At 40.0% G+C, this 24,193-nt stretch overlaps 1 protein-coding gene across 1 annotated transcript in view; it reads right to left on the reverse strand.

The window, feature by feature from the left end:
• The window catches only part of dcc (DCC netrin 1 receptor), a 354,845-nt gene that overhangs the window by 76,441 nt on the left and 254,211 nt on the right, over positions 1–24,193 (reverse strand). The window contains exons 17-21 of the mRNA XM_047372294.1: positions 19,334–19,475; positions 17,441–17,551; positions 13,329–13,523; positions 10,705–10,800; positions 1,792–2,030 (exon numbers count right to left, since the gene is read on the reverse strand). Coding sequence (XP_047228250.1) covers positions 1,792–2,030; positions 10,705–10,800; positions 13,329–13,523; positions 17,441–17,551; positions 19,334–19,475 — 783 coding nt within the window. The remainder of the gene's footprint in view (positions 1–1,791; positions 2,031–10,704; positions 10,801–13,328; positions 13,524–17,440; positions 17,552–19,333; positions 19,476–24,193) is intronic.

The following is a 24,193-nucleotide window of genomic DNA, read 5'->3' on the forward strand; positions in this document are numbered from 1 at the left end:
ATATCGGCCCAAATTTTGATATCAATGCATCCTTATGATTAATCTATATAATGTGTTTCACTTAGTGAACTGAGTTAGTGACAAAAACTACCCTTTCAATAATGTTCTAATTTACCGAGTGACGCGCTCTGTGGTTTAGTGTGACCAACGTGGAGACAACAGCTCGGCAGCAGCATGTTTAAAGGAGTCTTCTTCTTTATTCAAAGAATAATCCAAAACGAAGCAAAGCACTGCAGGTACAAAAAACATGGACGAAAATCCAAAACTTACACAAGTTGACTCTGCAGGCACATGATAAGCATAGCATTAAGACGAAGGTAGTGAACGGAGTAGTAACGGAGATTCCAACGGTAGGAACCAGCGAAGAACAATCAAAACCAGAGAGTTTATAAACAGAGGGAAGTGAGGTATGAACCAATGAGAAACAGAGGCAGGTAATCAGAGGAAAATGGAAAACAGGTGTGGACCACGTAGTAGAGAACTGAGGGAATGTGAATAAATGTGTGTAAATAACAAAGCTCAAGGAAACTAAGGAAAACCAAAAGAGACATAAGAACGTAGAATAATCATTAACTAAAGTAAACTGAGAAACTAGAGGGAATAGAAGAAACATCAAAACCTAATAATTAACAAAGAACCCATAAAGAAACTCTGACCGTAAATAAAACCTTAACCACAGAAAGGGAACCAAGACGAGGAGGAACAGAGAAAATAAACTAGTAAGCAAAGAGCACAGGTGAACAACTATTTAAACATAAATAAACACAGATATACTAAAAGGGAAACTAAACTAGAAACTACAAGAAAGACAAGAGAACTAGAATACAACGAATATAATAATAGTCATAAGAAAACCATAACAAATAATAGAAAATAAACTACTAAAAGAACTTAGAGAAATTCCAAACTAATAGAAAACACAAGACCACAACAAAACCAAAGATGTCACTTCACGACACCAAGATGCACCTGTGGATATAAAGTTATATATAAGTTTCTAATATGAGCTATAACAATTTTTTTTCCCTTTGGGATTAATAAAATATTTCAGAATTTAATTGAATTTTGAATTTAGTTCTCCAGATCCTAAAGCCAACAGATAAGTAAGGTTATAATGATGATGGAAAAAAAGGATGGTAAAAATGTGACTTAATGGTAATCATTGGTAACCCTATTTTAATATACGACAAAAATTAAACTCATCTACGAAAGGTTTCTAATATAAGCAGCTTTTTAACTGGAACGGTTCATTCATTCCTTATTAAAAAAAAGACTGTTTCCCACCGGCCCAAGGAATGTTCTCGTTAAAACCTTGGGTCAGAACATGAATCACATTTCATTGGGTTACCCTGATCCAAGCATCTGAAGTGTCCTCTTGGCTATTAACACAAAGTACAAATAAACAGTACTTGAAGTACTCTGCACTGAAGAACGCTCTGTGTCATCAGGTAACCAAGCTTCAGTCAGTGACTGATCTGGATGGGTAATGTCTTCCTGCCTCTAATCAAACAGCAGCAGGTGGTGGAGCTGCAGTGAAGATGCCCATTGTTCAGGAGATACATTAATCAGGTCAACTCAAAGCACAAGCAGCAAGACTCATTAATCCTCAGTGCTGAGCTCGTAAGAAACCAGAGCAGGGTTGGCAAACTGCGATGCTGACTTCTAAGTTATTGTCTGAGGTTGTGATCTCCTGTTTCAAGTCTGAAACTGTGACTAAAAAAATGAAAAAACAGGTGAGGAAATTACTGAACATTAACCTGTTTAAATAGACAAAGCTAAGCCAGAACTTACCTTGTACTTTCCACTGGTTGAGACGCTGGACTTCCACTTGACAGAGTAGTACCGGACCTCTGACGACTTCTGGTTCTTCGTCATGGAGTTGTCGGCCCACGAGACGCGCACAGAGTCCGAGGACAGAGATACAGCTTGGACTCCTACTGGGGGAATCATGGGAGTGCTGGTGTCTGGCATGGGAGTTGGGAATTTGTCAAAGAGGTGGAAAAGGTCATCCTCTAATGGGTCTATGGGGTCTGAGGAAGCCCAATTAACAGTAACCATGGTGTTTGAGGTGATTTAAATTAATTAATGCACAATCATGGTGGTTCACAGACATAAACAAGGATAAAAGGAGGTGAAAAGATAGAATAGTATGTTTACAAGATGAAATGAAGAGTGAGTTGATGAGGGGAGTAAAAACCAGGGAGAAAACAGAGAAGACAAAGAGTAAGAAGGCTGACATAAAAATAGCCAATCTACAACAAGAAGAGGAGCCACGGATCCACAGGATGGTGGAGATTAAAGACCAATACTGATGGAAGTTACTGCATCTGAACATAACTGCTAATTACTAGAAGTTTCCTTCTAGGAAACAGAAAACGAGCAGCTTTTAAACTGAATGTCGCTGTTGTTGTAGATGCTTGTGTGGATCAGAGGTTCCAGACATTTAAACATGCTAACATGCTACTTTCAGAGAGTTTCTTTCTGGTTTTCTTCCAGGAGCAGCCAGACTTTCTTTTAATCTGTTGAAGTCTCATCATCAGCATCTCTTCAGGCTTTCTGAAGGACTTTGCCTTTTCACTCATTTTCACTCCAGTATCCAACTGAACCATGAGGCAGCTTAACTCGGACCTGTGAATCAATCACTTGTAAAAGACTCCTACACTGGAGCAGTGCTGTATCCCCACAGGAAATCACCTCGTTGATCATCCTAAACGACGATGGAAGTTCATAAGTTATTTATTCACCCTGGAAATGTATTTATTTAACTGTTTATTAAAAATTACCTTGTATTACCTTCGTTCTTTATTATAATATTTTAACATTTTGCTCAGATTAGTTTAGTTAACTTAATCTTATTTTATTTTAGCTTTTCTTAACTCATATTACCTTAACTTAGCTTAGTTTAGTTAGCTTTATTTCAGCCTCCCTAAAATCTACATTTATCTCATCATAAGTTTTTTTAGTTTTGCTGAGCTAAGCATCTAAAACATCCATTATTTAAGGGTTTAAACTGTTATTGTTTCCAGACTTTGAACTAAATCAACTCCCTGAAAACTTGAGATCCACTATCTGGAAACAGGTCGGTCTTTCAGGTCAGGACCGAAAAAACAAAGACTGTTGTTTGCCGTAGCTTTTACACAACAATGGATGATTAGTTTATTGATATTTTCTACTTTGTGTTTAAATAAACTTGTCTTGTCTTACCAGTTTTATCATTGAGGCCAACTTACTGCTCAAATATGCAACAGGACGAAAATGAAAGTGTGAGAAAAAGCATCTGAGACCCTCAGAAAACCTGCAGAAGTATTTATCAAGAACACTTCAAAGGATTACAGGGAAGTCTGTCTGTTTGGAAAGGAAACTTAAAACAATCTCACATCCAATCAGATAGGTTGGGAGCAGCCTTCCAGCTAAATGTGCTTTCTGACTGATGAAGGTTTGGCTGAAGAAACACCTGAAGGCAGCAGGGTGAGAAGAACACAAAGAGATTGTAACAGAGAGCTGCAATGAGGTAAATTAAACTAAAAAACAAGCTTCTCCACTGATTCCAGCTCTGGGAGCTCTGAACGACAGACAGCAGACCTGCTGGAAGCACAAACACATCCGCAGCACCGTTTTCTATTTCACTACAACTGAAGGTTATTTTTAGTCTCCTGCATTTATTAAGCAAAAAGGCCTGAAGCTAAACTGAAGATTAGCATTAGAAATGAAGAAATAAATCAGCTGCTTAATGTTTGGGACTTATTAGGTTGAGAGATTGCATGAAGGCACAAAAGGGAAAAAGCAGCAACAACTCAATAGAAATATAGAAAAATACTCCCAAACATAAGCATTTATAAAAAGAAACCCCAAACTGAAGCTCAGACACCTCCTTATAGACACAGTTTCTAGACTATTTTCACATTGAGTCTTTAGCGTCTGTGTAATAACCAATAAACACAGAAGCAGAGACATTGTGTCTAATACATTTCTATATTATTATCTTATAAAGCTGATCTGGACCTGAGATTTATTGCTCACAAGTTCTGCATGTCTTACAGCATAACACATCTGACAGAAATGCAAAACAGACGATCCGTTTCTGGGTCTGTGGTGCAGAAAGACATCTTTGTGTTTTCACTAAAGATGTTTTTATTAGTTTTACTTGTCCACAGTTCTGGCTGATAAACTATTTGCTCACTGTTCAAAGCATAAAATGCTCAAATTAGTCAGTTTAGGTAGTTCAGACATCTGATCGGGAATCCTGCTGGTTGCCTGCTGGTGGTCCTGCTTGGAGGAGAACCCGGGGGGCACACCCAGGTTATTGTGGAGGAAGAATATATCCCTTCAGGCCTGGGAACATCTTGAGGTGCTCCACAGTGAGGTGGAAAGGCATCCCTGGGAGCCTGTGTAATCAGTAGATAATGCTGACCTCTAACATTGCTACAATGTTCTGTAAAGTATTTGTTAGGCTCCATATATCCTGCTTTAAAAGTCTGACCTGTCCCTTTAAAGGAGCAGTAGATGTAGCTGAGAGTCTCCTGCAGAACCTTCCAGTTCTGAATGTGGAGCAGCAAAGCAGAAAGACTGGCAGCTGCCACCTCACTCCGTCTGCAAATGATCCTCCATCTAAGTGAGATGAATGAACCGCTTCCCTTCCTCTGTAGAAATTAAACAGCCACCCTCCTCCACTCCTTCCGGTGCACATAAATCCTTTATCAAACTCATCTGAAGGCATAAAAAGTGAAGATTTTCAACCAGAGGTGGAGAAAAGTCGCCTCTCAGTAGTTTCTGAACATAAAGCCTCAGGAAAGAAAATAAACAGTAACAGTTTTTGTCTTTTTGTTCATTTATTATATGGGGAAACTAAAAAGATGAATAATTGAGAAGAATGAAGGCTGACGTTTGTGTTTTAATTAAAAAGCAGAACAAACTGACATTAATTAAAAGACTAAAAATGTTCACACGTGAATTATTATCATTACAACTAGTAGATTATCAGTTGATGACTGTTAAATGCCTTTAAATATAAAGAAACATTGCTTTTATTGGTTAAACAAAGATGAAGTCAAAATTAAAAACCTATGAATGAAAAACTAAGTACACCCCCGCATCCAGCAGCCTGTAGAACCTCCTTTAGCAGCAACGACAAAACGTTTCTGTCCCTCACATCATGGAGGAGGAATTTTGGTTCACTCTTGTTGTTGTCAGTTTTTTTAGGTTTAAAGTAATTAGTTCCTGCTTTCTGAAGGTCCCAAGGCTCAAGTCTGGGCTTTGACTGGGCCATTGCACAACGTGGATTCTTTTATTTTCTAGCCCTGCATGGTCCAGGGCAGCAGACTGCTAATCCTCGTGGTTTTACAGAGGATTACTGCTGAAGGTCAAACAGAAGGCTTATACGACCTTAAAATACTTTGTTATAACCAGTGTTGGGAACGTTACTTTAAAAAAGTAACTTGTTATAGTAACGTGTCATAACGGCGTTACGGAAATGAGAAAAGTAATTAGTTAGATTAGTTCGTTACCAAAAAGTAATGCAGTTACTAACGCCGTTGTTTTGTAACGCCGTTAATCCCAATATTGGTTATAACAGAGAGGTTGGTTCTGCAGGTTCTGTAGTTACGAAACAGGCCCAAACCATCACTCTTCCGCTACTGTACGTTACAGTATGTGTTTCTCCACTTGTGAATAATCTTTCAACCTCAGAAATGATGGACTTTAGATTATTTGGAAATGGCCTTATAACCCTGCTGCGGAATAGCAGTTGCTTCTCTAAGCTCATTGCTGATGCCCTTCCATCTTGGTGTTGGCCTCTGTATGCTCCTGAGAAGCAAAACACCAAAACTCCTGCTTTTATAGAGATTCTCACACTGATGGTGACCATTGATTCAGTGCATTTGCTAATAAGCACCTGCATACTGCTTTCCTTCTTAAATCCCAAGGAGGCAGCAAGGGTGTACTTAGTTTTTCCCTATAGATAAAACATTTTTTTTGGCTTCCTCTTACATACCAACAGACAATTAGAAACCATTTGCAATTTAATGAGCTTTGTTGAGATAATCTGACTGAGTTTGCAAAGATGCGCAGACACGCAGCGAGTTCTTTACATGCAACGACTCCAACATGTCACTCAGGAGTCGATAAGCTGAGACCCTCAGGGCTCAGATAGAAACTAAACCCATTACTGATCCGCCGAGGTCGTCAACAGTGACACACACACACACACACACACTCTCTGTTCTGCAGCCTGCCGAGAGCTTCTTATGCATACTTTAAAAAACGTCTCGTTAACGGTGGGATCCTCGTTAATATACCGCCTGGTCCTCGCCTCGCCGCCCCACAACGCAGAGGCACGGGCGTTTCCCAAGCAGCCGCCAAGCTGCCATTTAATCAACGAGAGGAGGACCACAGAGAGGCCAGAAGATATGGGATGAGAGGGGTAGGAGATGGACTGAACAGGATATTTAGGGAATATAAAGGCAGAGGGGTATAAAGTTGGAAATGGAAAGGTTAAAAATAAATGGAAAAATAGGAAACATAGAAGAAAAAAGGAGTGGAATCCTTGATGTAAAGCGGAGGTGTGGCGTGTAGAGAGGGAGGAGGAGACGTTTTCTGCTTCCTCATCAGTATTCTGTCCTCACCGCAGCTTTATTGTGATGCTGGATGACCAGTTTAACCACAACAGGGCTTGCTGCAGCCCCAAACACCTCCCTCATCAATCTCCTTCTCTCCTCCTCCGTCTCTCGTCGGTCTTTCTCTCTAGTTCTCTCTGCTAGCCTGCAGCGCTGCGTTACTCTTCATCCTCAGAGCGTCACACGCTGTGGTTGACCCTCTCAGAGGTTCTGTTGATGCTGCACGCTGAACACAACTCAGGATTCCTGCACAAGAACTCACACAGGGCCACATGTCCCACCATGTATTCACTGGCTTATACAGCTGAGTGAGAGCTGGCTTCTTAGAAACCCTTCATCTTGTGATCAGAACCAGAACTAGAACTGGACTTTGACATTTCTAGAGAAATTGCTGAAAGTAATACCAAATATTTCAGCTGGAAAGATGCGAGCATACAGAGGGAATACAAGCTTTTAGAGGTTTTCAGTAGAAAACAGAACTAATATTTCTGCTAGTCTGAGGTGAGAAGGTCTTCCTGCATGTTTGGAGACCTCAGGGTCGACCTCAGGGTCGCAGGGAAGCTGGCGCCTATCTCCAGCAGTCTATGGGCAAGATGGGTCCACGCTGGACAGGTCGCCAGTCCATCGCAGGGTAACACAGAGACATACAGGACAAACAACCAAGCACTCACTCCTTCACACCTAAGGGCAATTTAGAGAGACCAATTAACCTAACAGTCGTGTTTTTGGACTGTGGGATGAAGCCGGAGTACCTGGTGAGAACCCACGTATGCACGGGGAGAACAGGTCAATACGATAAATTAGTACAACAAAACTAAAGTAAATAAATGCAAGCTACAATAAGAGGGCTGTAGGTGGTGCAGTTGGTAGCACTGTTGGCTTGCAGCAAGAAGGTCCTGGGTTCGACTCCCAGTCTGGGGAGGAACACGCAAACTCTCTGCACGGATTAATTTAGTTTCGTTTTTTTTCTACTAATTTATCTTATATAGCTTTTTCCACACATTGTTTTTTATGTTGTATTTTGTTCTATTTACCTTAAATAATTTTATTTTATTTTATTAGTTATACCGTCATGTGAAAAATGAGGAAACTTTGTTAAATGTTCAGATCTTTATGAAGAAATGTTCCAATACTGGTGTTAATCTTCTTTTACTCATTTAATGAATGATATAAACATAAAATTAGTTTTATAGCTGAGGAAAAAGTTAGGACACCCTTCCCTCTGACAGCTAGTCTTACCCCTTATAGCTGAGATAAGTGTTGTGATTGTCTTAACTTTAAAAACACAACACAGAACACATCCTTAGTTGGGTGTTAGTCTACTAGCACTTATTGTAGGAGAGTTTCTTCTTTGGTGCCTCGCCTGTCCGGTTCCTGTCTGGAATCCGCATGGATAGTGGTCCGTTTGCTGGAACGAGGGGTTTTTATTCAAACAGTGATGTCACAGGAAGTCCGCTCTCCTTCTGTTATTGGCTGTGCTGGGAATAGGTTACTGTGATTTATTTCGAAATTTTCAGGAAAGATCAATCTGGCCTTTAAATGTTGTAATCCATGGCTGGACCCAACATAAGTTCAGGGAGAAGTTTCTTGTCTCCATCCAACATCTCTGACATTAGTCTGAAGAAGTTTGCTCCACTCCCCACCTTTAGCTGTCAGATGTTTGAGGAGTTTCCTGCATGTTTAGTCTGTTTCAAGTCATCCTACAAAACTTTGACTAGGCCCAGGATTTTCCATTTTTTAGTTCTCAGCCATTACACAGGGAATTTACTGGTATGTTTTGGGTCATTGTCATGGTTCAGGGTCCACTTCTTTACAAGCTCCCTCTGATACACGGTAGAATCCATGGTGGATTCTGTGATACTGAGCTGACCAGGTAATGCTGCAGCAAAGCACCCCCATACCATGAAACTTCCACCTCCATTCTTCATGTGGTTTAAGGTTCTGTTTCTGGAATGTATTTGGTGTAACCCAAACATGTCCTCTGTTCTGATGTTCATACAATTGCATTTTAGACTCATCTGAAGAGAATTGATGCAGAAGTCCTGGTCTTTGTCTACGTTCTCTCTGGGAAACTTCAGTCTGACCTCCATGTTTTTCTTAGGGAACAAAGGTTCCTCCTTGAACGTCTCCCGTGAAAGTTGAATTTGTTCAGCCTCCCGACTGGACAGACTTTTAAATCGGCAGCATGAAGGACCTGCTGTAGGTTCAAAGCTTTTCACCTGGACCTGGGAGTATAGAGTATGTATGGGGAGTGTGAGTGACTGTACAACGTCCATTGTTGTTTGTCTTTACGTTGGGTGTGTGGGTGTGAGTGTTTTAATGTGTATGCATGGGAGGGGGAGGTGTGATTGTGTGTGCCTGTTTTTTGTGTCAGGTAGGATCTTGGGCTGCTACCTCTTCTGGATCAGTTTAGCCCCCCCCCATCGAATGTGGGGCCTATTCCCTCCCCGCCACACTATCTGCCGGTGGTCGGTATCTCTGACCGCCGGTGCACTTGTGGTTCTCGGTATCTGGGGCTGGGTGCTTTGGTGTGTGCTGGCTCACTCCTGGTGGCTGCTTGCCGGGGCCTGGAGACCTGGGCTCAGTCGGGCCTCTGCTTGGATAGTGATATGTCCCGGGGTCTCAGGGTTCTGGGTCCATGGCTGGATCTGCTCGGGCGTAGAAGACTGCCGGCGGGGCCTGTGGGCTCGTCGCGGCAGTTCCCTGGGGCTTCTGCACTGTGGCTGCTGGGTGGTTCCCCTGGGATTCTCCCCTGCTCTTCTCTGGGGGGGTTACGGTAGTCCCGACGGTGGTTCTCTTAGGGTTCCTGTGCTCTGGGGGGCCTTTGGATGTCTATGGCTCGGATCTCCTCTGTATCTGTCTTGGGTCCAGGGGGGGGGGGGTGTCTGTGGCTCCTCACACTTGCTATTGCATATTTTTATGGAGAAACCTTGCATGCACAAGCGCACACTCAGACCTACAGGTGTTTAGATTCAGGTGTTACCAGATACACAAATGTTCTATATTGAGCCGCATTTACCACTAAATACATCTTGCATTCATAAGTACCGTGCACCTTTTGGTAAAAAAGGTTGGTAATATGAACATTTCTACAGGTGTAGAACAAGCAGGATGTTATCTTGTATTCTCTTCATCCTTCTTTCTTTCCTGCATTCTATTCTCCGTCTCTCCTCTTTTCCTTTTTGCCCCCCTTTCTTTCTTTCATGCTTCTTATGTTTTCCCCTTTAATTTCTGTCTCTGTGTTCATAACATGTGAAATAATCCCAAAGCAGTTTCTAATAAAGGTTCTTTTGTAAATATCAAGCAGAGCTTTAAAGCGTAATGCTCCACTTGTGAAAGTAAATGTGTTGGGCTTTTTCTTGGCACTCAGACAACAATTTTGAGCTACTCTGCTGGACAGGACACAGTTAAAAAAACAATTAATTTGTGACCCCTTTAAATCCCTTTTAGACTCATAAACAGCTACGGTGTTTGATTTTAGCCAGTTTCAGTGGTTATACTTGAGAGGGTGTCTAAATTTATTTCTTACCAGATGTTTTTCACAGCTCACAAAAAACCTTATAAAGGTCTTTTAATCTATTTTTTCTATATGTTACTTTTAACAAATGTTTTCACTACTGTTAAAATTCATATTAATATCCTCATATGTCCAAATATATTAGAAAAACACAGAGGCTGTTTTAGGGTGTCCTAATTTTTTCACCTGATTATTTCATTTATTATGTTTTTATTTTATTTCATTTTATTTAAGGTTTTTGTTGTTTTACGGTATTTTAAATTTTACAGTCATTTTGTTTTATTTTAGGATTTATTTTTAATGAATTTGGTTTATTTTATTTCATGTATTTAATTTGCTTTATTGTTTATATTTCATTTTGTGTTGTTTTATTATAAGTAATTTTTATTGTATTTATTTTGTTTTTTTAATACCACCACAAAAAAATGAGCATCCGTCCATCCGTCTGTCTGTCCGTCCTGATTACTGTCAGACACTAATGTTCTGCCATCTTATGAAATCTATCTGCAGCAAACACTCTCAGACAGTGAAACATATCTGCTGGGATTATTCCCATCCTCCTGTGAGCGCTCCTACCTGACAGGGATCGAGTGACGGCGCTCTCGTACAGAGGAACTCCCTCTCCGGCGTTGTTGAAGGCCTTCAGGGAGATCACGTAGTGCGAGCTGGGCTCTGAGGGAGAGACAGGAAGAAAGTTAGAGTTATTTTCAATAACATCCTGCCAAGTGCATTAACATTTGAAGATGTCACCCATCATATTGTTTCATTAATGTAAATGGTGGAGGAGTGGAAGGTCAGGGATGCTGACGTGAAGAGAATAAGCGGTTATTTCTGGTAAATCACTCTGATTAAGCTTTAAGACGTATCCCTAGTAGCAGCGAGGTGTCTCGTCCCTCTGGGTTTTCAGTACGAGCCTCCTTGCCCTCAGTCCTGACCAGACCCGGTCCACTCATCCGATACGACATTCCAGCGTGTTCTCGCCGTATTGCATCAAACCGCCGAATCAGTTCAGCGAAGACGGCCGCCGCATGAATTAATGATCGACGTGAATTATGAATGCCGTGTACGATCGTTCAAGTGTGTGCACGCTGCACAACAGCTGGATCTTAGTTTTTCATTACGCCTCCATTATGAGACGTGAGAGGGAAATTTTCAACACTGTATAAAGAGTCCAATTTGTTTAGGTCTTCTTTGGCATGCAAATCGCTCGCTGCTCTCGCGGGGGAGGTGGTTTCCCCCTTTTTAGACGTTTCACAATTAGATTTCCACTCCAAACAGCTTTCTTATTAAATTCCCTTATATTATTGATTGTAATTAAATGAGAGGTTTCATCATCATAATGAATTAGTGGAAGAAGGGAGAGCTGTGTCAATATTAGCAGCAGGATTTATGAGCGATGAGCATATTACAGCCTGAGGATGTAAATTCATGAGATGCGACTGGTTTACAGGTGCGTCCCTCTCTCAGGACCACATGTTTTATCAGCGTCCCAACGCTCACTGCCAGCTGGATGTTCGGCAATGCACCAAGCAGGTGGAATACATCTTAAAAACACAGCAGGACGCCCAGATGAATTCAGGATGCATGCAGAAAACCTCCCTTTGTTTGCTGTCTGTTCTGTGCATCATCAAGTTTCTCTGCCTGAAACTGTGACTCAGTTCAAGCTTTGAGGCACTGCTTCCCAAAAGGTCATCTTTAGAGGCACTTTAAGTCGACTTTTAGCTCCGGTATTTTACAGCAGCAGTTTTAGCTTTTTCTGATCAACCTAAAAACATCAGCAGAAACTTGTGACCCTGATTAAAATGCACCAATCAGGGTGCATGGATGGATGGATGGATGGATGGTTGGATGGATGGATGGATGGATGGATGGATGGATGATGGATGGATGGATGGATGGATGGATGGATTGATGGATGGATGGATTGATGGATGGATGGGTTGATGGATGGATGGATTGATGGATGGATGGGTTGATGGATGGATGGATGGATGGATGGATGGATGGATGGATTGATGGATGGATGGGTTGATGGATGGATGGATTGATGGATGGATGGATTGATGGATGGATGGATGGATGGATGGATTGATGGATGGATGGGTTGATGGATGGATGGATTGATGGATGGATGGGTTGATGGATGGATGGATGGATGGATTGATGGATGGATGGGTTGATGGATGGATGGATTGATGGATGGATGGATGATGGATGATGGATGGATGGATTGATGGATGGATGGATTGATGGATGGATGGATTGATGGATGGATGGATGGATGGATGGATTGATGGATGGATGGGTTGATGGATGGATGGATTGATGGATGGATGGGTTGATGGATGGATGGATGGATGGATGGATGGATGGATGGATGGATTGATGGATGGATGGGTTGATGGATGGATGGATTGATGGATGGATGGATTGATGGATGGATGGATGGATGGATGGATTGATGGATGGATGGGTTGATGGATGGATGGATTGATGGATGGATGGGTTGATGGATGGATGGATGGATGGATTGATGGATGGATGGGTTGATGGATGGATGGATTGATGGATGGATGGATGATGGATGATGGATGGATGGATGGATGGATTGATGGATGGATGGATTGATGGATGGATGGATTGATGGATGGATGGGTGGATGATGGATGGATGGGTGGATGGATGGATGATGGATGGATGGGTGGATGGATGGATGATGGATGGATGGATGGATGGGCGGATGGATGGATGGATGGATGGATGGATGGGTTGATGGATGGATGGGTGGATGGATGGATGGATGGATGGGTGGAAGGATGGATGGATGGATGGATGGATGGATGGATGGATGGGTGGATGGATGGATGGATGGGTGGATGGATGGATGGGTGGATGGATGGATGGATGGGTGGATGGATGGATGGGTGGAAGGATGGATGGATGGGTGGATGGATGGATGGATGGATGGGTGGATGGATGGATGGGTGGAAGGATGGATGGATGGGTTGATGGATGGATGGATGGGTGGAAGGATGGATGGGTGGATGGATGGGTGGATGGATGGATGGACGGACGGATGTCCAGTTTTCAGAACATTAGTAGATCAGAAACCGTCTTGATTAAATCTCCCCTTTAGTCCTAAGCTGGTCTGCCTCTTCAGACCTGGTGAGGTTCATCTGAAGGTGAAATAAAACGTTTACCCAGGTTTTCGATGGAGTAGTATCTCTGCTTGCTGTCCACGCGAACCGTCTCGGCGTAGGGACTTCCCACTCCGTAGCCGATGATGTAACCTCGGACCAGGATGTTGGGGCTGAGCGGCGGGGTCCAGGACATGATGATGCTGTTGGGAAGCGGTCTGACGTGCAGAGAGCTGGGCTGGTCGGGCACCTGACTCTCTGCCGGAACAAACCAAACCACAGAAGAAGAACAGTCAGACCCTTTTAGCGGTGTAATGAGGCTCCTACATGGCCTGACACGTCGTGTTACTCCTCTGCATCAGATTAGATCGTATTATTGGCCTCCCTGGTCCCTGGGGGAGACGCCTCATATCACTTCACTGAGCAGTAATCCATTGAAATTAGATTCCTGTCTCTATGAGAAACACAGTTAGCAACGATGTGTTTGTTGTGTTTATCTGAGCGGTTTCCTGCTGAGCAGAACCTCGTGTTGCTGATCTTTAGCCTGTGGTCCAATTATTCTCAGAGGAATCATTAAATGAGGATGAAGCCTGTTTGTTGCATCTGTTTCTATATTCAGCCAAGGAAACAAATTAAGCATTAATTAATTGCTTTAAAAACGTATATTAATAAATTATAAAGTCTTTATAAAGGCTGTATTAACTAATTATTTAGAAAAACCCAAATGTCTAATTCAGAAATGTTTAATTGGGAATTTTCTCTAAACTCCTTCCTAATAAATCATTAATAAAGGTAAGCTAATAGGAAACTAATACAAAGTGCCCGATATTGGTTTAAAATGATTACTTTTTGTAATTTTAAACCTTTAAAATAAAGCCTAATCTTATGTACTTAAAGCTTCCCTGCATGTTTTAATGTTGCCCATATGGCCGTGAGTTTATTGTTTCTGATTCTGGCTTCAGGTTTGGTTCATTAATCATTTCTCATTAGGAAACATCTAATGAATCTGCAGGATTCATGTGGAGATTCACGACAATCCAACTGAAATTTGGATTTTTCATTTAAGAAATGCAAATCTGCGAAAACATATTTGCCCCCTTTTACAGATTTCTTCACCTTTCAGATCATCAACAAATCAAATATAACCTAAATACAAAAAATAGTTTGTAAACGATGATTTAATTGATTAAAGGAAAAAAGCTAGCTAAATCAACCCAGATGACATATGTAACTATAAGTGGTATCCTTGTTAAATCATAAATGAACCGATTAACAACTTTGTTTAGACATCTGAGATTGATTTAACCGGCCAGAACCAGGCCCGACTCCAGCTGGATCTGTAGAATAAAGACATTGGTTTAATAGAACCTGCCTGACAAGATGAAGTAGGCTAAAAGATCTCAAACAGCAACGCATCACGGCTCAATCTAAAGAAATTCAAAAACAGATGAGAAACAAAGTCATCTTAGTACGAAGAGGAAAGATCTGGACATTTAGCTGCCAACAGGCCATAACAAGTCCTACTTCTGTGCACAAATTCAACAATGCTGCTTTTACTTTGAAAAGCCTACTTTTATTGTGACGGTGACGTCTTGTTTCCAACATGAGCCCCTTCCCCCAGCAGAGGGCAACTGCAAGCAAGCTCTGACCCCACAAGCAGAGAGAAATACAAGTTGCTTCACTTCAATCAAGAAAACAGAGAGATTGATTCAGAACTTAGAGGCTGTGATATGACAGGTCCTTCACTTACAGATGTTAAAGATATTTATTTACGGATGTAAATAATATTTATTTACGGATAGATATTTATTTACAGATGTTAAATATGTTTATTTACAGATGTAAATAACATTTATTTACGGATAGATATTTATTTACAGATGTTAAATATGTTTATTTACAGATGTAAATAACATTTATTTACGGATAGATATTTATTTACAGATGTTAAATATATTTATTTACAGATGTAAATAATATTTATTTACAGATAGATATTTATTTACAGATGTTAAATATGTTTATTTACAGATGTAAATAATATTTATTTACGGATATATATTTATTTACAGATGTTAAATATATTTATTTACAGATGTAAATAATATTTATTTACGGATAGATATTTATTTACAGATGTTAAAAATGTTTATTTACAGATGTAAATAATATTTATTTACGGATAGATATTTATTTACAGATGTTAAATATATTTATTTACAGATGTTAAAGATATTTATTTACAGATGTTAAAGATGTTTATTTACAGATGTTAAAGATGTTTATTTACAGATGTAAATAATATTTATTTACAGATAGATATTTATTTACAGATGTTAAATATGTTTATTTACAGATGTAAATAATATTTATTTACGGATAGATATTTATTTACAGATGTTAAATATATTTATTTACAGATGTTAAAGATATTTATTTACAGATGTTAAATATATTTATTTACGGATGTAAATAATATTTATTTACGGATAGATATTTATTTACAGATGTTAAATATGTTTATTTACAGATGTAAATAATATTTATTTACGGATAGATATTTATTTACAGATGTTAAATATATTTATTTACAGATGTTAAAGATATTTATTTACAGATGTTAAATATATTTATTTACGGATGTAAATAATATTTATTTACGGATAGATATTTATTTACAGATGTTAAATATGTTTATTTACAGATGTAAATAATATTTATTTACGGATATATATTTATTTACAGATGTAAAATATATTTATTTACAGATGTTAAAGATATTTATTTACAGATGTTAAAGATGTTTATTTACAGATGTTAAAGATATTTATTTACAGATGTTAAAGATGTTTATTTACAGATGTAAATAATATTTATTTACAGATAGATATTTATTTACAGATGTTAAAGATATTTATTTACAGATGTTATATATGTTTATTTACAGATGTTAAAGATATTTATTTACAGATGTTAAATATATTTATTTACGGATGTAAATAATATTTATTTACGGATAGATATTTATTTACAGATGTTAAATATGTTTATTTACAGATGTAAATAATATTTATTTACGGATAGATATTTATTTACAGATGTTAAATATATTTATTTACAGATGTTAAAGATATTTATTTACAGATGTTAAATATATTTATTTACGGATGTAAATAATATTTATTTACGGATAGATATTTATTTACAGATGTTAAATATGTTTATTTACAGATGTAAATAATATTTATTTACGGATAGATATTTATTTACAGATGTTAAATATATTTATTTACAGATGTTAAAGATATTTATTTATAGATGTTAAAGATGTTTATTTACAGATGTTAAAGATATTTATTTACAGATGTTAAAGATGTTTATTTACAGATGTAAATAATATTTATTTACAGATAGATATTTATTTACAGATGTTAAAGATATTTATTTACGGATAGATATTTATTTACAGATGTTCTATATGTTTATTTACAGATTTCAAAGAGTTTTTCTCAGAGTTATTGCTGCTGCCAGGTTTCGACACTCCTAGGCTCAGATAAAATTACCCGCCTCTAATTGCTACAACTGGCCCTTACTGGCCCTTAAAGGGTAACACATTTACTAAAATGTGTTACCAAAGGTGAGGACTGAAATAATGGCGTTCATAATGAGCTGACTTTATTAATGGTCTATTAGCTGTAAAATGAAGTGAATTAGAACAACATATTAATAGATACTTTGTGAGGACTAATTAAGTTTAAATGCACATCATTAAGCAGCTAGTTAAAGCTTAACTTTGGCTCCCTTACCTAAAGTGTTGGAAAATCTACTTTTATCTTCCTCTTAGTGTTACAAGGAGCAGAAACAAAGCTGGACACCATTTTAAAACAATGAAAAATCAACCTTTACTGTAAAAATGACAATATTATAATTTGTCTGTGATCTCATGAAGCATTTCTGGTGAGTTCATCCCAGCAGCCTTTGTTTCTTATTCTCTTCCCTGGATTTTCTGTGTTTTGTCCTCCACACCTCCCCCTCTTCCTCCCAGTTAACAGCTCTCCATCTCCCCTCATCCCCTGAGACGAAACCTTCGCTACATCGACCAGCCGCGCTTCTTCGTTGCTTAAATATTAATGTGTGTTTGGAAAGAGGAGGAAGACACTTGTTGTACAGATTACCATCCAAATCGTTCTCCGGCGTCTGGGCCATGTACCAGTCGCTCGGGGGACCCGTCCCATTCGCAGTCATGGCCGCCACCTGGAAGCTGTACTGACTGCCCTTCTCCAGACCTGGACGCAGAGGGAGGAGCAGAGCACGGCATTAAGCCTGACATTCAGAGCTGAACTTTTCGGAGTTGCTGGGAATAACCAAAGATTCTGGAGAGGTTCTGAATGGATCAGGATTTCTGGAACAGTTATTCACCTGTAATTATTGTCTGTTTGCCACAGAATGACCAGTTTTATGTAGAGACCATAACCAAATAAAGTTCTCCAGTACAAAGTTTAATGTATTTATGATGTTTTCTAGACCACAAAAAACCTGAACAGAACCTAACTGGTGCTGTTTGGTTCTGGGTTCTTCTAGTGACCTGAAAGGTGTTGGCTGGTTGGTTTGGTTACGTTGATTTTAGCTTGGGTTATCGGTCCGTTTGGACAGCTGGATTAACTGGTCAGGTGGTTTGTTTGTTGGGTTGACTGGTTAGTTAACTAGTGGCTGGGTTGGGCAGTTGTTTGATCAGGGGACTAGTTTAGGAGGGTGGTTAGTTGGTGGGTGGATAGATTGGTCAGTCAGTTGGGTTGGTTGGTTGTTGAGTTGGTCCATTGAGATAAGCTGGTGGGTTGGTTAGTTGGCTTGTCAGTTAGGTTGGTTGAATCGAACACTTGTTTGATCAGTCAGATTGGTTGGTTAGTGACTTTGGTTGAGTTTGTCAGTTGATTAGTTGAATTGGTTGGTTTAGTCAGCTAGTCTTTATGATCAGTTGGTTGTTCAGTGAGTTGGGCTGGTCAGTTGGTATGGTTGGTTTAACAGTTTGTTTGTTTGTTGCTGGTTTGGTTGGTTGGTTAGCTGGTTGGGTTGTTCTGCCTGGTTGGTCAGTCAAAGAGTTGGTTGGTTCAGTTTGTCTGCTTTTAGGTCGGGTTTGTTTGTTGCTTGGCTGGTTGTGCTGGTTGTCTAGTCGGTTGGAAAGGCTGTGCTGGTCAGTTGGGCAGTTTATTTGGTTGGGTTAGGGTTAGTTGGCTTGATTGGCCAGCCACCTGAATAATTCAGATTATAAAAATAAACAGATGTAATTTCCAGCTTTAATACAAATAAGAGTGACAGAAAAATGAAGTTTTAAAATAGACAGAATTATTTTTTATTGATTATCTAACCTGTTTCCCTTGAAATTAATAATCACAAAACACGGTTTGTTGATTTTAAATTGCTAAAAAGGGTGACAATGAATTATTTGGCCCGATCTATGAAAAGATAAAAGAAGAAATGGAGAATGAAACCTTTTAACTCTGGAACAGGATCTGAATTGAAAAACATTAAAGCTTTGACTGACACTGATTAAACCCCTCAATGCACTTGATTAGAAACAGAGTAAAAATAATAAACTCACTGTGTATTTTTCCAGCATCTCAGTACTGCATTAAAAATATGTACATTGTATGCATTAAATTTCCATAAGGGAGAGGTTTCTTCAGGCAGCCGAGCTCACAGCAGACAGGCAGATGGAGATAACCATCAATGAACAAAATAATGAAAGCGGAGATCAGTTTCCTTCAAATCGAGCAGAGCTCAAATTGAAATAATAGCTGGTGGCACTTTGGATACAGCCACACAGATACAAGCACACATATGTAGAAGGTTTATGCAAATGCTGGGTTTTCTGTCAAAGGAGAAGAATCAAAAACACAGATATCTGCAATAAAAGAGCAGAAATGATTCCACTGGGTCATCCACCCACACACATTCCTGCTTTTTCATCCACAGTTCATAAAATAAAGTTCTGATTTAGAGATAAAAACACAAAATATTTCAAATAAATTAGTTTCAAAACTTAGAAGGGATGAACTTCGGAGGCTCACCTGTGAACAGGTACCAGAAGTTGTTGGGTTCAATGGCCTCCTGGTCTCCACGGCGACCAGTCTTCCTATATTTGATCTTATAAGCGGTGATAATGCCGTTCTGGGCGCTGCGAGGGGGCGGTTGCCATGACACCTTGATGCTCTGAGAGAAAACAGAAAAAACGATGATATAAATGTCTGTCATTTCTGATCTGTTTGCAGCTCTTCAGTTACTCTGTGGTTGTTTTAGACCTGCTCTTACTCTAATGCGGCTATCACTGCAGACTGGTAATGATTTCACAATGATAAAACTCCTTCTTAAAAGGCGGCACCAAATACAACAACTAGGACTGTGAGTGAGACAAAGAGCACGAGAAGAAACCCAACCAGGACGGTTGCTTTGAGGACATTTCTAATGGAGGCATCAATCCAGGTGTATGCACCTCAGCAAGGCCTCACAGCTAATTCCTGCAGAAGGTGCACATTAAACCACTATTTTACTAACTTTTAGTAACTTAGTGAAAACAAAATAATTCATAAATATCTTCAGGGGTCAAAGAATACCAAACTATAGACTAGATATTAATGCACAACATCAAATAGATGTTAATGACCCAGTTCATTAGGTTTGGTTGGTTGGACTGGTTGGTAAGTTGGTTGGTTGGTTGCGTTGGATTGGTCAGCTGGTTGAGTTAGTTGTTTGGACAGGTTGATCAGTGGGTTATGATGGTCTGTTGTGTTGGGAAGGGTTGGAATGGTGAGTTTGGTTGGTAAGTGGGTCGGTCAGGATAAGTTAGGTTGGCTTCTCCTGTCTGAGGACCTTACTAAACAATCCAGTTAGTCTCACAGGTGGAGAAAACAAAATCCTAATGGTTAAAGCGTCCTGCAGCGACTCATTACTTATATATTTGTAATATAAGGCGACAACAGCGAGGACGTTATGGCAGTCAACTGGAACTATGCTGCTGCTTCACACTTGATCTTTCTCACACTCTGGAGAAAATATTAAGCATTCCCTTCATACTTCAATGACTGGGCATCTATTCAGGCTGCAAAACCTCCAGCTGCAATCTAAATTTCCTGCCAGCTTCTGCTTGGTTATCTTCTGCTCCTCCACCACATCATCACCCCCTTTTGCTCCGAGGTCAGAGATCCTCTCCTCACTTCCTGACATGGGGAAGACATGTTCAGGGGGTAGAGATGAGCTCATCACCCCATGACATGTCAAGCAGCATGGCCATGGGGTTTATTATATTATATATTATATAAACATTTAGTTTATATCATCGCACTGGTTATCACACAACTAACATGTGATGTCCATACGTTATATTCCAACAGACTGGTTGAAGAGTTTTTCACAAGAGGAATTCAGCCAAGTACACAATCAAACCTGCGGGGCAGTTGATTGAACTATTAATCCTTCATTTGGAAGATGACCAATGAGGCCAAAGCTGCCCATAAAATCTCCTATAAACCAAAATCCTGATCTGATGCCATGGAGGGGGTATCTGATTACCAGACAAGTATGACAGGAACTCAGAACAGTTTCTGTGTTCATCACAATGTAAAAACAGACAGTAAATCTGATCTAGGGTCAGCTGAGATGCCCGTTAAGCTGCTCGTCTGGATTCATTGTCTGCTGCACTTCCATCTGTATGCATACGAGTGTATCCGTGTGTGTTTGTGTGCGAGTCTGGCTGTGTGTCGAATGAATTTTAATTGCTTTATTTGCATGTTAACAACCCACCTCTGCCACACACACAAACACAGATGCAGCAGATGTTGGCTTGGCCTCCTGCGAGCTCTGCTCTGCAAGGCAGCTGCCATCAACCGTTCAGCACTCGGAGCGACCCGGAGTGTGTTCGGTGGGCTGAACACTAATCAATGAACATTAATGAATCAGAAAAGTAATTCTGTTTTCAGTCACCATCTAATTTAGTCATAAGTTTAGCTGCTTGTTGTGTATCTACTCCAACAGTCTGCAATGAACAAAGCCAATAAAAATGACAACATCATTACTCAAATTTACTTTTTGTTGGGTTTTTATTCCTCTGCCAGTTTGTGTTTTGATTATATTCGTTCTATCCGGCACAGAACCAGGCTTATTTAGATATAGTAGGTCCAAAGAGTGACTTTCAATGTGTTTGAATAAGTTTTCATTTAGTGTGATTGCATTATGTTGCAGATGTTTGTCCTACAGGTCTTAGTTCTTTGGTTGGTATCAGATGTTGCTGCAGATTTTTTCATGTTTAGGTCTGTTTTCAGTCTTTGTGCAGCTGAGTGTAACTTGAGGTAACCTTCTGACTGTGACTCATCCTGAACATTCATATTGTGATGTTGGTGGTCTTATGTTGTGTGTATACCTCCACCTCCATCAGCGAACCAAGCAGCCGGTGTTACGGTGATGGCAGCCACAGAGGAATTCATTAACATTTAGCAGCACCTGTTCCCTCTGCTACTTCTCATCCTGCTAAGTGACTACAGCAGAGCTGATTAGGAGAGGAGAGGCCTGGTGCTTAAATAAAGCAAGACTATGCCAAAATTCCTCCATACACCCTCCTCTTCCTCTGGTTGTGCGCGACCACGTGCTTCATCACCTAATTAGCCACTTTGACAGCACATCGTTCTCTGTGGGGTCTCCATGGAAATGCTACATAAGTAAAATTCCTGTTCTAACAACTCCCACAAAGAGACGAGGAGGTAAACCACCCATGAAGGACGCCGACTGAGACAACAAAGCTAATTTCTGTAGAGAGAATTACCACAGTTTCTCCTCAGTTACACCAACACCTGCCTCCAACAGAACTAACAGTAATATGTGAATTTAATAATTATTATTATTAATAACTGCAGTGATGATGCTGCCAAAAAAACTGCTAAAATTATCCATTATATTCATCAAATTCTTTGACCGTTATTAGAATTTCCAAAGGGTAAGATTCATAATTTTTTTAATGAACTGCTTCAAAGATCTTTTTAAACATATCTGAAGAAGACACATTTTAAGTTTGGTCCTCCAGATCCTGCAGAACTTCTTTGAGCCTCTGCAGTTCTTTTATAGTCCGGTTCCAGGTCCATTGAGGATAACATCTAGCATACATGCTGCTCATTGACTAAAGCTAAAGTTTTCAACACTCTTTGCTAAAATTGGGGCTGAACACCCAACTGTGTCAATGGCCTCTTAGACAGTCCCCAGATGGGTAGCTGTGTGTCTGGAGTCCCACATGGCTCTGTTCTGAGCCCTGTGATGTTCACCATCTACACCTGCAACTCTGTGTGCACTCACAGCCTGTGCTACATCATAGAGTTTACCAATGACACAGCAGTGCTGGGTCTTATCTCCAACAACAATCAGATGGTCTACATTCAGGAGGTCTTTTGTAAGATCCTGTAAAACCTCTACACAGCTGCTGTTGATAACATACTGAAAATGTGGATCACATCTTGTTATGGCACCGCACTATACTGTACTGTACACTGTGTACTGGCATACCACAGCAATGTGTTTTGAGCCAACTGCAGAACACAGCAGCTGCACCTCTCTGATTGAAGTTCTTGTTGATCCAAAAACCTGTTATGTAACTGCAATATTCTGTGCATCTGTTTCATGTAAGTGAGGCTGTTGTGATGCAAAGCAATGATAGTTGCATGTTATCTTTGGAGGTGATCATTGTTAAGACAGGAAGACAATGATTTCAGCCCATCTGTCCCTCTTTTATGGCGATTTAGGTTTAGATTGATGGAGACTTCACCTGGACCTGTTCACAGCATCACCTGTGCTGATGATATGACTGTGCTGACATGAAGTCAGCTCAGCAGTCGGGGCAAAAATACAGCCAGGATGTTTTTTGTCATACATTAGACTAGATGAGAAAGCTCTTTGAATTGTTCAGTATCTGCTCAGTCTGCACTAATATCTGACAACAATGTGAACTGACAGCTCAAAAACTGAAGCTGCAAAGTTTATGTTGCTGCCAAAACTTTACGTAGGGTTAATGATTTAGAGGTGAGGTTATGTGCAATTCAAAAGTAATCTAACTATAATATTGTCAGAGTCTGTGTATGTGCTGGTGTGTGTATGGTGTACTTGTATTCATGGCTTCAGGGTTTTCTCGGTTGGTGCTGGAGGTTCTCAGGTGCGCTGGATGACAGGTGTCTCCTATCTACTGATTGCATGGAGGAGTACTTAAGCGGGAGGCTGCCAGCACTTTGACACCAGAGTGTTTGCCTTAGTGGTAACAAGCTCAGCCTCTACTGATTTTTGCTTCGTTCATGTGCTTCTAGTAACTTTTGTATTTGCTCCCTCGCAGGTTTTTACCTGAGGTTTTGTCTTCGTTCCAGAGGTTCTCTGAGCATCTGGATAATCATCTACTGAGTATTGGATCTACCTTCTTGTGGATTTCTCTCCCAACCGTTTGTACTTTTCGGACACGGACCAAGCTGGCAGCTTCCCGCTTCTTTCAACTACAGGACCAAGGCATAAGCGTACCCTGTTCCACCCTCCATCGCAAGCATCGGCACCTGAGCTTCCTCTGGTTTGCACCAAACCAGCAGCTGAGAAGACAACTGAGCAACCTCACTTCGCAACCTAAGACTCAGAATCTCTGTACCCCTGGTGATTTGAGCAACAGCAATTTAGTAAGCCATTTCTCAGATCTCTTTAATCAGTTGCTATATAATGTCCGTTTATTCACCAGTCACTTCTCCTTTCTTCCCGTACAGTTGGTGTTTCCAGTTCTCGTCCCTGATTACTTTGCTGAAAATAAAAACACGTTAAACTTCTGAGTCTTTTCTGTATGTGGGTCAGAACTGTGTTGAAAATGACAAATGTAATACAATAACATGCAGCTGTTTTGTATTCAGCAGGTGTCTGACACC

The sequence above is a fragment of the Girardinichthys multiradiatus genome, chromosome 8 (assembly GCF_021462225.1).
Source record: "Girardinichthys multiradiatus isolate DD_20200921_A chromosome 8, DD_fGirMul_XY1, whole genome shotgun sequence".
NCBI lineage: Eukaryota > Metazoa > Chordata > Actinopteri > Cyprinodontiformes > Goodeidae > Girardinichthys > Girardinichthys multiradiatus.